Source organism: Phyllostomus discolor, chromosome 8 (genome assembly GCF_004126475.2).
Source record: "Phyllostomus discolor isolate MPI-MPIP mPhyDis1 chromosome 8, mPhyDis1.pri.v3, whole genome shotgun sequence".
Taxonomy (NCBI): domain Eukaryota; kingdom Metazoa; phylum Chordata; class Mammalia; order Chiroptera; family Phyllostomidae; genus Phyllostomus; species Phyllostomus discolor.
The window spans coordinates 38,126,344-38,138,552 of NC_040910.2; the positions used below are offsets into that span (position 1 = coordinate 38,126,344).

Consider the following 12,209-nt stretch of genomic DNA (forward strand, 5'->3'; position numbering starts at 1 on the left):
TGTTACTAGCATTCTCCATTTTATAGATGGGGAACTTGAGGCCCGGGAGGTTCAGTAACTCAAAGATAGGTCTGTGGCATCCAAGCCATAGGAGCACCCAGGAGAGGTGCCAGTGTGCACTGGCAGGTGGGGGACATAGACTCTGTCTCTTCTCCCCTGCCTGCTGGGGAAAGAGCACTGTAGGAATAGCCCCTCCCCTAGGCCATCATGCCCCAAGTGGGCAGGGGTCCCAGGATAGCACCTCAGTGCCACAAGACTCTCTGGGAGGTCCTTTCTTGTTGGGGGTACTTGGGAGCTTGGTTTGGAAATGCAGAGATGGGAAAGCTCAAGGGCTGCAGTGTCCCCCTGACTGTTGTCCCTGGGCCCTGAGATGACCAACCCACTGTCTGTGGAGGGTAGAAGGACTTGTCAGTCAGCTCTTAACCCTGTCATTTTATCTTTCAGGACAAACACCATGATGCTGCTCATGAAATCATTGAGACCATCCGGTGAGTATGGCACCTGCAGGGGTGTGTGGTGGGGCTCCACCCGCAGGGCTGCCCCCCTCCCTCACCCCAGCCTCTATGGATGAGAATAAGTCTACCAAGACATGATATGCTTGGGCAGGAAAGGTGGCCGATCTCTCAAAGGAGAAGGGCCAAGAGCCTGTTCCTCAATGGGCTTTTATTGGGTTCATTGACACAAGAATTCAGGTAAAGCTCATTAGTCATTGCCAGGAAGTAAGGATCAAACAGTAGATAACAAAGAACTCTGAGGGCCTATTTTGAGTCAGGGTCAGGTAGTAAAGAGCTATAAAACTTTGAGGAACAAACTTCTTGTTTGGACCTTTATCATTTAATTGAGAGCATTCTAAACAAAGCAGGTTTCACAGGATTTTACATATTCTTTCTTAGGCCTGATCGCCTGGGGAACCAGCCCTTTCCAGCACAGGGCTGCATCACCCTCTGTCATTGTTTCAGGCTTAGGTGGAGCAAGGAAAGTAAGGCAGCCAAGAGATTAGGAGATTTCTCGCAGACAATGAGGACTCCGGCTTTGTCAAAGCTGATGGGCAAGGGTCCATCACCCCCTTTTGCTGTAGCCCCCAAAGTCCTTCCTTGGGGACCTCCCACGTGATTGTGCCTGTCTTAGGTTGTTCCCCCCTCAGAGAATCTTACCCATCATTGGCTAACTGACCAAGCATTGGGAGCCAGTTATGGATGAAGTAAAAGGAGCAGAAGCAGCACTACTGCCAGGGAGATAAGCTTTTGTTTCCTTGGTGGCTTACTGTCCAAGGTCGCTCCCTCAGCCTTAGCCTTGGGGGGGTTATAGTTTCTGAAACCAGGCAGGGCAGTTCCCAACAGGGGTGGGTCTGGCCTGGGGCCAGGGCCCATCCCTATTTTTCAAGCGTCCCCTCCCCTCCACCAGTCCAGTCCCTCTTGTGGTTCATATCAGTATCTTGAGAAGTGGGTGTTAGAGCTTGGTCAGAGGAGCCCAGCTCGTCTGGGTGTGGCCTGGACAGGTCCTGGCACCTCTGTGAGCTTCACCTTCCCGTGGAAGGTGATGGACAAGGAAAGTTCCCGTCCCTCTTCCCCTTATTTTACTCTCTCTTCTATCTATCTCTGTCTGCTCCCCGTTGGATTTGGTGCTGATTCAGCCATGGCCCCTTGATGGGCTGATTTTCCCTCAGTATCCTTGGCAGCCCTCCAAGAGCCCAGTCCATGAGAGTGCAGGGATGAGCACAGGGTATGTCCGTGACAACCTTGACAGAACCAGGAGGACAGTACCCTCCGCCCTGTCTCTAATGGGCCTTTTCCCCATGCTTCTTTGAGAGTCTGGCACAAACTTGAGGATGACGCTTCCTACTTTGTATAAGCCGTGCTTAGAAACCCCCATTCTTTGTCAGTTCCCTCAGTAAACAGGCACCCACATGTGTGTTTCCTGGCACTGCACTGTGTTGTTCCTTAACATCCTTAGCCATGTAGCCACCAGCTTGGCCACACGCCATGATGTCCACATGAGCCTGCAGCAGCTCATGGTAGGGCCAGCCTGTGGGGTGTGTGGAGGAGTCAGGATGGGCGTCCCCACGCTGCCGCCTGGGAGCTGGTGGCCTAATAGGCCCTGCAGCTTCCCCAGCTGGTTTGGTGTGGTCTTGGGACTGAGTAGAGCCACCTTGCCAGGTTGTTTTGAGAACTGAGTGAAATGATTTATGTGGATCTAGCGTGGTGGGCCTGACCAGGTGTCATTGTTGAGATTTGGGATCTACTTTTTTTCCTGGTATAATCCATGAACCACTCATTTGGCGTTACTGGTTGTTTAATTTGATTTATTTATTTTTAAAGAGGCTGCTGGTTAAGAGGTGGGAGTGTTGTGTTTGAGAGAAGGAGGGCTCTGAGAAGGCAGCCTGCTTCTCATCCACTCCCCAAGGGTGCTCCATGGCAGTCGGCCTCTCCATTGGGCTTTTCTCTGCTAGGTAGGGTGCCTCCTTGTCCTGCAGGCTGGGTGTCAGGCCAGTTGGAAGCTGTCGAGCCAGCCTTTTTTTGAATCTGCAGTTGGCCTGGTCTTCTCCCAGGCTGGCAGTGGCTACTGACCTCCAGTCCTGCGTCTCAGAACAGCTTCTTCCCTCTTTGTCTCCACAGATGAGTTCTGTTCACTGCGGTTGCCTCAATTTGTTCTGTCTCTCTTTGCTTTTTATAATGGAGAATTTCCAACATACACAGTAGTCAAGGGTGCTCTTTCCCATATCTCTACTTTTAGAAATGCTGCTGAGACATAGCTGAGGCACAGAACTGGGCACCGTGAAGTGTGTGGTCTGCATGGGGTGGCTGTACGCATGTCCGTGCAGAGCAGTCACGGCAGCAGACCTCTCTGTCCCACACATTTCCTCATGTCCCCTGCAGCCCGTCTCCTGCTTCACACCCATCCCTGGCAACCCCGATCTACTTCCTGGCGCTGTGGGTTACTTTGCATTTTCTAAAATTGTACCTACATGGAATCATACAGCATGTACAGAGCACACGGTTTTGAGGTTCTCCATTTTATTACTAAGGAGTGTGCCGTTGTAGGAAGGACCACAGTTCCTTCATCCTATTCATCCATCCATCGCATGGTGGATGCGTGTAGGTTGTTTTCAACTTTGGCCACCCTCCAGGGGCTCTTCCAGTTTGTCCCATGTCCCTCCACCTTGTCCCAGCACATTCTGAGCACAGCCTCACTTTCTGGAACCACAGGATTCTCCAGAGTCGTCTTGAGTTTTCCACGTTGCACCCTTAGAATCAGCCACTTCTCCAGGGAGCTCTGCTCTCTTCCCTTGTAGAACAGGTTTTGTTGTTTCTTGAGAGTGAGCTGTTTGTCTCCCCACCGACTAAATTGTAAGAATTCTTGACATATTCTGGCAGCGAGTGCCTGGTTGCTGCATGATGTGTAGTGTAGTTGACTGCGGTTTTAATGGCACCTCAGTGAGTGGGAGCTTTTAACTAAGTTCATTCTTTGATGGTTAGTTGTCTGGGTCGCATCCAGGAAATCTTTGCCTCCTGAGTCGCAAAGATACTGTCTTTCATTTTCTTCAAGAAGCTCTGTGGTTTTAGCTTTTACGTTCAGGCTTAAAATCAGTTGTGAATTAATTTTGGTTTATGTCAAATGGGGTTTATGATTACAGGGGTGAAGATTCATCTTTTTTTCCATCTGATACTCGGTGGTTCCAGCCTCATTTGTTGAAAAGAGTCTCTTTTCCCCATCAAGTTGCCTTGGTGCCTTTGTCAAAATTGTGTTGTTTATGTGTTTGTCTCTCTGGATTCTGCGTTCAGCGTCCCTGCTGTTTGTTTGCCCCTGGCCAGTCCCACGCACTGCTGGTTACAGCATACTTGTAGCGAGTCCAGACGATGGTGGTGTGAGTCTTGCTACAGTGCTGTTATTTTTAAATATTATTTGGCTATTCCAGATTCTCTGCCTTTGTATGTCAATTTTAGAATCAGACACTACAATTAATCACTTATATCTTTCTCCAAAAAAGCCTTCTGGGTTTTTGTGGGGATTACTTTGAGGTGGAGTTTAGTTTGAGGAGGAGGGTTAACAATATTGAGTCTTGGATCCATGGACATTGTTTATGTTGTCTTTAACTTTTCTCAGTACTGTTTTGTACTTTTCAATAGTGTTCTCGCAAATCTTTCAGTAAAATGATCCATAAATATTTATGTTTTAATGCTATTTTAAGTACTTTTAAAGGTTTTTTTTATTTTTTGATGCTGGTATATATAAATATAGCTCATTTTTGCATGTTGACCTTATATTCAGCACCCTAGCTGAATTCACATTTAGAATTCTAGAAGCTTCTTTGTAGATTCCCTAGGCTAGACTACACACTGAATCATGTGTCTGTGAATAGAGACAGTTTTGTGCCTTCGTTTCCAGTAAAGACTGTCCATTTGTTTCCCTTGTCATGTGGCACTCGCCAGGACCTCTGTCTGTCTAATACAGTGTTGAAGGGAAGTGGGGCTCACAGGCATCCTCACCTGTCCCCACTCTCTTGAGCCTTGTACCTAGTTTGGTGGTCACTGCAGGGTTCATGGTCTCCTACCCGAAAACCACGTGTGCTGCTGGCCCAAGGATTTCTCAACAGGAGGTGCTTACTGGGAGAAAAGGGACTTGCTCTATGCAAAGGAAGAGAGAGTGCTAGTGCAGCCCAGAGACAGTGACTTAGGGACCCTCGGGTATGGGGATCACTTGGGAGGTGACATGTGAACGGCCCAGCTGGCCCTGGTGACTGTGAGCTTGTAATGGGTCTCAAAGGGTGGGTACCCAGACCTCTGAGGTGGGAGTGTGGTATGTGTGTGTGTTTCGGGGGACTGGAGTAGGGGTCACGATGAAGAAATCTGCTAGCTGGGTTCAGCAGCTGGTAGGAGAAGTAATGCTTCATGCTGGGTGAGGAAGTCTCACTAGATGGATGACACAGGGACCCAGGGACAGAGAGAGCTGTTCCTTCTTTCTTCTCCGCTCTCCTTGTGCTCCTACTCCCCCCTCCACCCCCCCACCCCGCCCCCATCCCAGGCAGAGCCTGGAATGAAGCCAGCAGGCAAGGTGGAGCCGAAGGTGGGTTTCTTGCCCACAGACACCAGCTTCATACCTGGCCCCGTGCCCTTTATTGGGTTGAGGACAGTTTTCCCCATTTCTAGTTTCCTGAGACTTGCATCACGAGTAGGGATTCAGTTTTGTCATGTGCGCTTTCTGCGTCTGTTGAGATGACTGTACTATTTTTCTCCTTTATCCTATTAATGAAATGAATTACAGTGATTAATTTTAATGTTAAACAACTTTTTGCTCCTGGGATAAACCCTACTTCATCAAGGTGTGTTGCTGAATTCGTTTGACTAATATTTTTGAAGGATTTTTGTGTTCACAGTTTTGATAATTTGTTTTCAAGGAATTTGTTCATCTAAATTGTTGAATTTATTGGTGTGCCATTTTTTATCATATACCTGATTTTTCTTTTATTCTCTGTATAATCTATAGTGATGACTCTGCTTTTATGATGTTTTTAAAGATTTGTGTTAGGATCCAATAAGGGTTATTATTTGTACCTTGGGATTGGCTGATATATTTTTCTCTTTTAATCTGTAGGTTTCCCTTTGTTCCCTTTTTTCTGGCAGTGTGTCTGAAGAAGCCCCATTGTCATGGGATAGTTAGTTCTTCAGTAATAGTCTCTTTCGTTTCTAGTTAGTACATTGCTTTCCAAACTGTCTGGTTTGAGCTGATTGGTGTCCTCCACCCTGTAATATGTAAATCCACATAGCACCCAAGCCAACATTGCTTGAACTTGAAGCTACATAAAATTTGCATAATTTGGAACCTCATTATAAACTTGACAGCATTTATTTTGAAGCAATGCCTCCTTTTTCTTTCACACTGTTGAGTTGAGTAATGAGGATGTTTTCTTTTTATAGATGGTAGTAAACAGTGTTAAGAAAGTTGAGAATGAAATGTCAAGCCTTAATAATCATCTTCATTGTTGTTTCTGCTTTTGGATTTCAGATGGGTCTGTGAGGAAATCCCAGACCTCAAGCTTGCTATGGAGAATTATGTCCTAATTGACTATGACACCAAAAGGTAAGCGGACTTCCGTGGGAGCTGCTTCTCCGCTGGCTGAGCACATGGTGGGGACATAGCCTATAATTAGTTCTTCTTCGATGGTGCAAGCTGATCTGAAATTTCCTTTCGGAGCTGGCTGTAGTCTCTGTGGAGCTATTTTGGTAGGAAATTTTTATCATACTGGCAGAGGCTCTCAAAGTGAGGACATAATTGAGAATGCCACATTATGGCAACAGCACTTGTGCTATGTGAAGTCACCCCAAGTTTGGAGTCGCTGTTTGTATGGCAGGTGACTCCAGCAGCCAACCTTTCTACCCAGAGCCCCTGCTGGACTGGCCTGTGGAGCTCCGGGCCCTGAGTAGCCTCCGTCCAACTCAGTAACTGTGTGCCCAGCCTTTTGGCCTCCTCCAGCAGTTTCCTGCAGGCACATCCTGATCTCAGAGGAGAGTCCTGTGGGTGGAGAAGGGTGAGGCCAGCTCTGGAATGCCCGCTTGGAATTTTTTTGTTTTCCTTTGAGAACGAAAGATGACATTCCAGGCTCGTGGCTGTTTTAGATCTTGGCAGGCTCAAAATTGGCACCACCAAAGGGTGGTGCCCTCTGTGGGCTTAGGTATCTCGCTCTTGATGAAGAACGTGGCTCAGAGGAGGCTGGGAACCCCCACAGAGGGTTCGGCACCCAGGCATTCCTGACTTAGTCTCACTTTTGTGTTTGGACCCCTTCTTGGTCCACGGGTCAGCGTTCCCCACCTCTGTAGTCTCAGATTCTGTGTTCTCACTTCTCGCCTTCCTCCCAATCTAATAATTATTACCTGGTATTGTAAAAAGAAGGGCATTGCACTCTCCTCACCCAGGGCACCAAGCTGAGGACCCTGTGACAAAGTCCTCTCTGACCCCGGGGTGAGGGTTTATAGGGCCTCTGTCCCTTGCATGTTGGTTGCAGAGTCAGTGATGCACACCTTTAAAAAGAGGTTGACCGCTGTGTGCAGGGCCTACGGCAGCAGAGCTTTTAGAGATGCTTTTGCTATAAGACACTTATGGTGTGTATTTTGATGTTCTTCCCTTCATGTTCAGTCTGCTTAGAAAACACTGGAAGGATGTCAGAGTCTGGCAAAGGGCAGTGGGGCCAGTCCAATGTTGTCCATCAAGGGACCAATGTGACCTTGGGGTCAGGCGAGCAGTGGGACTTTTTTTCTAAGCAAGGAACAGCAAGGCCATCCTGTGGCACTGAACTCTGTCAGGGCAGGTTCCTGTCTGGGGCCAGGTGCAGAGATAGCCCAGGGGTTCTGAGCTCCCTCATTTGTAGCATCCACTCATTCCTTTTTTTTTTTTTTAAGGATTTATTTAATTTTAGAGAGAGAGGAAGGGAGGTAGAAGGAGAGAAACACTGATGTGCGAGAGAGAAACATCAGTTGCCTCTCACATATCCCCAGCTGGGGACCTGGCCTATAACCCAGGCGCGTGCCCTGACTGAGAATGGAACTGGCAACTTTTTGGTTTGCAGGCCAGTGCTCAATGCACTGAGCCACACCAGCCAGGGCTATCCTCACATTCCTGCACGAGAATATCTCCTGGGGGTGGTGGGGGGCTATGAGTGGTCACTGTGGTTGGACTGAAGGGGTGTTGTGAAAGTTGGAGCACAGGAACTGAAGTGCAGGGTAGTTAATAGTGCTGTGTTCTCCCTCTGTGGCCTCAGAAAGTGGGAGCCAGAGCCCTGGACCTGCTGCTGAGTCATCCTCCCATCTGCAAGGTGGACTTGGGGCCAGAGGGCCTGGAGAGCCTCTGTCCCCTGTCTATGAGCCTACTGCCCACCTTGTACTCCTTGTCACCTCTGCTGTCCTGTGTGTGCAGTTAGTCCTCTGCAGTGTGCAGGAGCTCATCTCTCCTGGGTTACTGAGTCATCAGATCAGCCCTTTCTGATGTTTCTAGTTATCATCACTGCTCTTTCCGAGAACTCTTCAGGTTTTTGTGGTTGCTGCTCTGTCCTGCCCTTGACCTCTCTGGCTTTTTCAATGGCAGCTGCCATCCAAGGAAGTTGGACACTGGTTCTGTGGCCTCTGGTCTTAGTTCAATCCGTTACCTGTTGGGAGGGAAAGTGCCCGTAAACTCAGTACCATATTTTGCTGTGTATAATGTACGCTTTTTTGCCTAAATTTCTTAAGGAAAAGTAAGGATGCACATTACACGTGGATAGTACTAATTCTGTATCTTTATAAATGTTTTTAATTACTTTATTTGTGCTTATGCATTAAAAAAGTATAACTCTAGAAAGCAATAACAATATCCGTATGCAAAATAATATCCTGGATTATGATAATCAGTTTTGTTTTTAAATACAAATAAATAAATAATTGAATTAAAAAATTAAAACAGAAAAAAAAAGAAAATGAAAATGAAAGATTTTTTTCCTGAAAGTTTGAGCCAAAAACGTGGGTGCACATTATACTCGGGAAAGCATTATGCATGGCAGAATCCAGTAAATCTAGGGCTGAGTATGAGGGATGGGTGGGTATCAAAGATGCATGTGGGAAGTGGTGGCTCTATGTCCTGTATGCGGAGGAGCTCATTACTCGGCTGATGTCACCAAGCATTCCAGACATAGAGAGCCTCCCTTCTGTATAGCACTATGGACATAAGGGCTGGGGTACTCTGGGGCCATCCTGGGCACTGTGGGGTGCTGAGTAGCATCCTCCGCCCCCACCTACTCAATGCCAGGAGCACCCCAGGCCCATTACAACCACAGATGTCCTCAGGCATTGCCCAGTGTTCCCTGGGGGCATGACTGCCCCAGGTGAGAACCCCTGGGTTAGGGGTTCTGTTGCAAATTAACACCTGAAATAAAATTGACCGTGTTTGGGAGAATTTAGTTTCATTTAAAAACTCCCCAAACTCTCGTTATATATCTAACACATGCTGCTTATATCTTTGAAAGTGTCAGAAACTTTTAAAAAGTTTTAGCAAACAGAAGTGGTGCTGCCATTTTTTTTTTTGCAGAGAGAAGGGTGTTGGGCGTGGTTCAGCAGATCCTGTGGATGGATGCTCTCAGGGCCCATCTGAGTCAGGGCCGAGGGTGGGAAACCCGTGGAATCCAGCCAGGGAAGGAAAGGCCCTGGAAGCCCACCTGACTGGGTAGGGATAAAGGGTCTGGTCTGGGTCTCACTCCCTGTGGGGCTCTAGGAACGGCTTTGTGAACCCCTTTTCTGATCTAAGGCCCAGTCAGCACACCGTTGACATCTGGTTTCACCTGTGAGCACATGATACAGCCTCTTAACCCTGACCGCCTCAGCCTGAAATACTTGGCCCAGCCTGGTTGCCCATGTGGGGTACTCCTTGACTCCTTGGTGTCCTGTGACCTCTGTGTAGGAGCTAGGCTCTGCCTGACCCTGCATTACCTGTCCACATGCCTTCCCCTCCTGGTGGCCTGTTCTGAGCTTGGCAGTGACCAGCACCTTCCTTTTGCCTTTTTCAGCTTTGAAAGCATGCAGAGGCTCTGTGACAAGTACAACCGGGCCATTGACAGCATCCACCAGTTGGTAGGTAGCCTGCGCCCCTCTCAGGCCTTTCTCCTCATCTAGGCCCCAGCTGTGGTTCTTGACCCCATTGCCCTTCATGTTACCTGATTTGCAAGTTGGGGAGGCCAAGGTCGAGGCCAAGGGGTGCCAGTTCTCTATAACTTTGGGCCCATTTCTTCTTCCAGGTAGATTTTTAGGAAGATGGACATTTTGAGGCCAGGGTTCTGGAGTTGACAGGCTGACAGCCCTGTTGTCTGATGAGGTGGCACAGCAGTACGGGGCCCAGGCAGTGAGCATTTTGCACACTGTGGGCCTCGCTGCTCACCAGTACTCAGCCACAGGCATGTACACACATTGCACACACCTATACACATATTCTTATACATGCACAGGCTCATCACAAACACATTCATGTATACACACATGCACACTTTTTTCAATAAAGAGCAGTAACCTGGTGCTGAGCTGTGAAGGTTGTAGGGTGGATTGTCCCCTGTGTGACGTGTTCCGGCACTGTCTTTGATGTCCGTAGTGGAAGGGAACCACACAGCCTATGAAGCTGAACACGCGGCCATCCAACGGGCTCCTGCGGCACATCCTGCAGCAGGTTTACAACCACTCAGTGACGGACCCTGAGAAGCTCAACAACTACGAGCCCTTCTCCCCAGAGGTGTATGGGGAGACCTCCTTCGACCTGGTCGCGCAGATGATTGACGAAATCAAGATGACAGAGGATGACCTATTTGTGGACCTGGGAAGTGGTGAGTGTGGGGCAGGTGGCCTAGGGCCATGCTCTCCAAGTCCTTGTACTTCATGAAAAGTCCAGAGTGTGGGGTTGCTGGAGGGGACAAGTGCTCCCTCAGACCCACTGCCCCAGCTGACCTTCCTGTAGAGCCCCTGGTTCCCCCAGAGGTAGAGAAAATGGCTCCATCCCAATGGGCTCCAACCAAGCCCCCTTTCTCCTTCTTCTCAAGGCCTGGGTGGTCCCAGCACTCTTCAGCTCCAACAACCCCAACAGCCCCCTACATGTTTTTAGAAAGAGGGAAAGGAAGGGAGAAAGAGAGAGAGAGAGAAACATTGATATGCGAGGGAAACATCAATCAGTTGCCTCTGGGAAGCCCCCTACTGGGGACCTGGCCCACAACCCAGGCTTGTGCCCCAACTGGGAATTGAACTGGCAACCTCTTGGTCTGCAGGACAATGCCCAGCCCACTGAAAAACACCAGTCAGGGTCAGCCTCTTACTTCTTTGTTATGGAACATCCTCAGTACCAGTGGAGGCTCCTGGGAGAAGGGCCTATCTTAGCAGGAGATCCATGGATGCCTGGCTGGTATGCACAGATGTGCTTTATAGAATAAATAAATATTGGGCTGATTGATTCCTGGGTAGAATGTTCTGATCAGGGTGACCGCTGTCAAACATGACTGTGTCAAACATCAGACTGCTCTACTAGGAACCCTGTGTATGGCCTTCCTCTGGCGTGTCTTTGCTGTGCTAATGTGACCTTGTTTCTGTGTAAGTTGCACTTAGAGACTTGAAAGTCCTGTCTCAAACAGGTACATGTGTCTGGCAGTCTGGGACAAGACGACTTCTTTGGTAGCATCATCTTTAAGCCCTTTTTAAGCACACAATTCACATTTTAATTTGCAAGCATGTGGCTCAGAGGCCAGTTATCTAGAAGGCTGTTTAAGTTATCTCACATGGAAAGGCTGATGATTTTTGAAAACCATCTGCCTTCTTGTGTCTGGCTGTTACCATCTCCACTGAACCAGGGACCCTCATGACCTCTACCTGTGGGCCTTCATTTACCCATGTTTCTAAACAGTGTGCTTATTTTTATTATTTCAATATGTTCTGTTCAAAATGGAATATTGAGGGGATCCTAACACATTATTTGAAATGCAGAGCTGGCCTCTTGTGGGAGGAGAGATTGCTGGCTAAGACCCATGGTGCTGTTTACTGACAGGCCCTGCCCCTTGCCTGGACTCGGGCAGCCCGTTTGTCAGCTGCTTGGCCTGCTTGTTGGGCTGCACAGCGATGCCACCAGTGACAGTGGTTTGGAGACCCTGTTTCTGTTTGGTGGGGGGGCTCTCCTGCTCCTCCAGTCTCTCTTTAAACCCAGTTGATGACAAGCATCGATGGTGTTGTCAAGGTGATGTCAGGTCTGGTGAGCCCTGCTACACTGTGGTGGCAATGTGGTGTGGATGCAAGGTGGACGGGAGCCTCACTGAGGCATCAGTCTTGCGGGGCTCTGTCTATGTCTGGAGAGTTCATGCCACATCTGTCTATAGACCAAGAATGATTCCAGTACGGGAGCCAAAGTGGGACAGCCATTCCCTATTGGGTGCTCAGCTCAGTCTGGGTCATTAAGTCTCGTCAGCACTGCAGGCAGAGCTTGCACCTCCATAGAGAGTCTGGGGACTCTGCTTGTTACCCTTGTGGCCACTGCCCACCTGGCCTCTCACACCCTGCCCCCTCCCCATCGTGGTGCTGCATCTGTGACGGCACCCTCTCCCCTCTCTGAAGGAGTGGGCCAGGTCGTGCTGCAGGTCGCGGCAGCCACCAACTGCAAACATCACTACGGAGTCGAGAAAGCTGACATCCCAGCCAAGTACGCGGAGGTGAGCTGTTCTGGGGACT

The 12,209-nt window shown here is 48.9% G+C and overlaps 1 protein-coding gene across 7 annotated transcripts in view; it reads left to right on the top strand.

Moving 5' to 3' along the window:
* The window catches only part of DOT1L (DOT1 like histone lysine methyltransferase), a 59,008-nt gene that overhangs the window by 10,831 nt on the left and 35,968 nt on the right, over positions 1–12,209 (top strand). For 6 of the 7 annotated variants that reach the window (XM_036032161.1, XM_036032162.1, XM_028519753.2 and 3 more), the window contains exons 2-6: positions 445–488; positions 6,004–6,078; positions 9,527–9,590; positions 10,102–10,330; positions 12,096–12,190. In XM_036032161.1, the coding sequence (XP_035888054.1) occupies positions 445–488; positions 6,004–6,078; positions 9,527–9,590; positions 10,102–10,330; positions 12,096–12,190 (507 nt within the window). Of the gene's footprint in view, positions 1–444; positions 489–6,003; positions 6,079–9,526; positions 9,591–10,101; positions 10,331–12,094; positions 12,191–12,209 lie in introns of those variants that run through there. The other variant, XM_036032165.1, reaches the window with a different exon arrangement.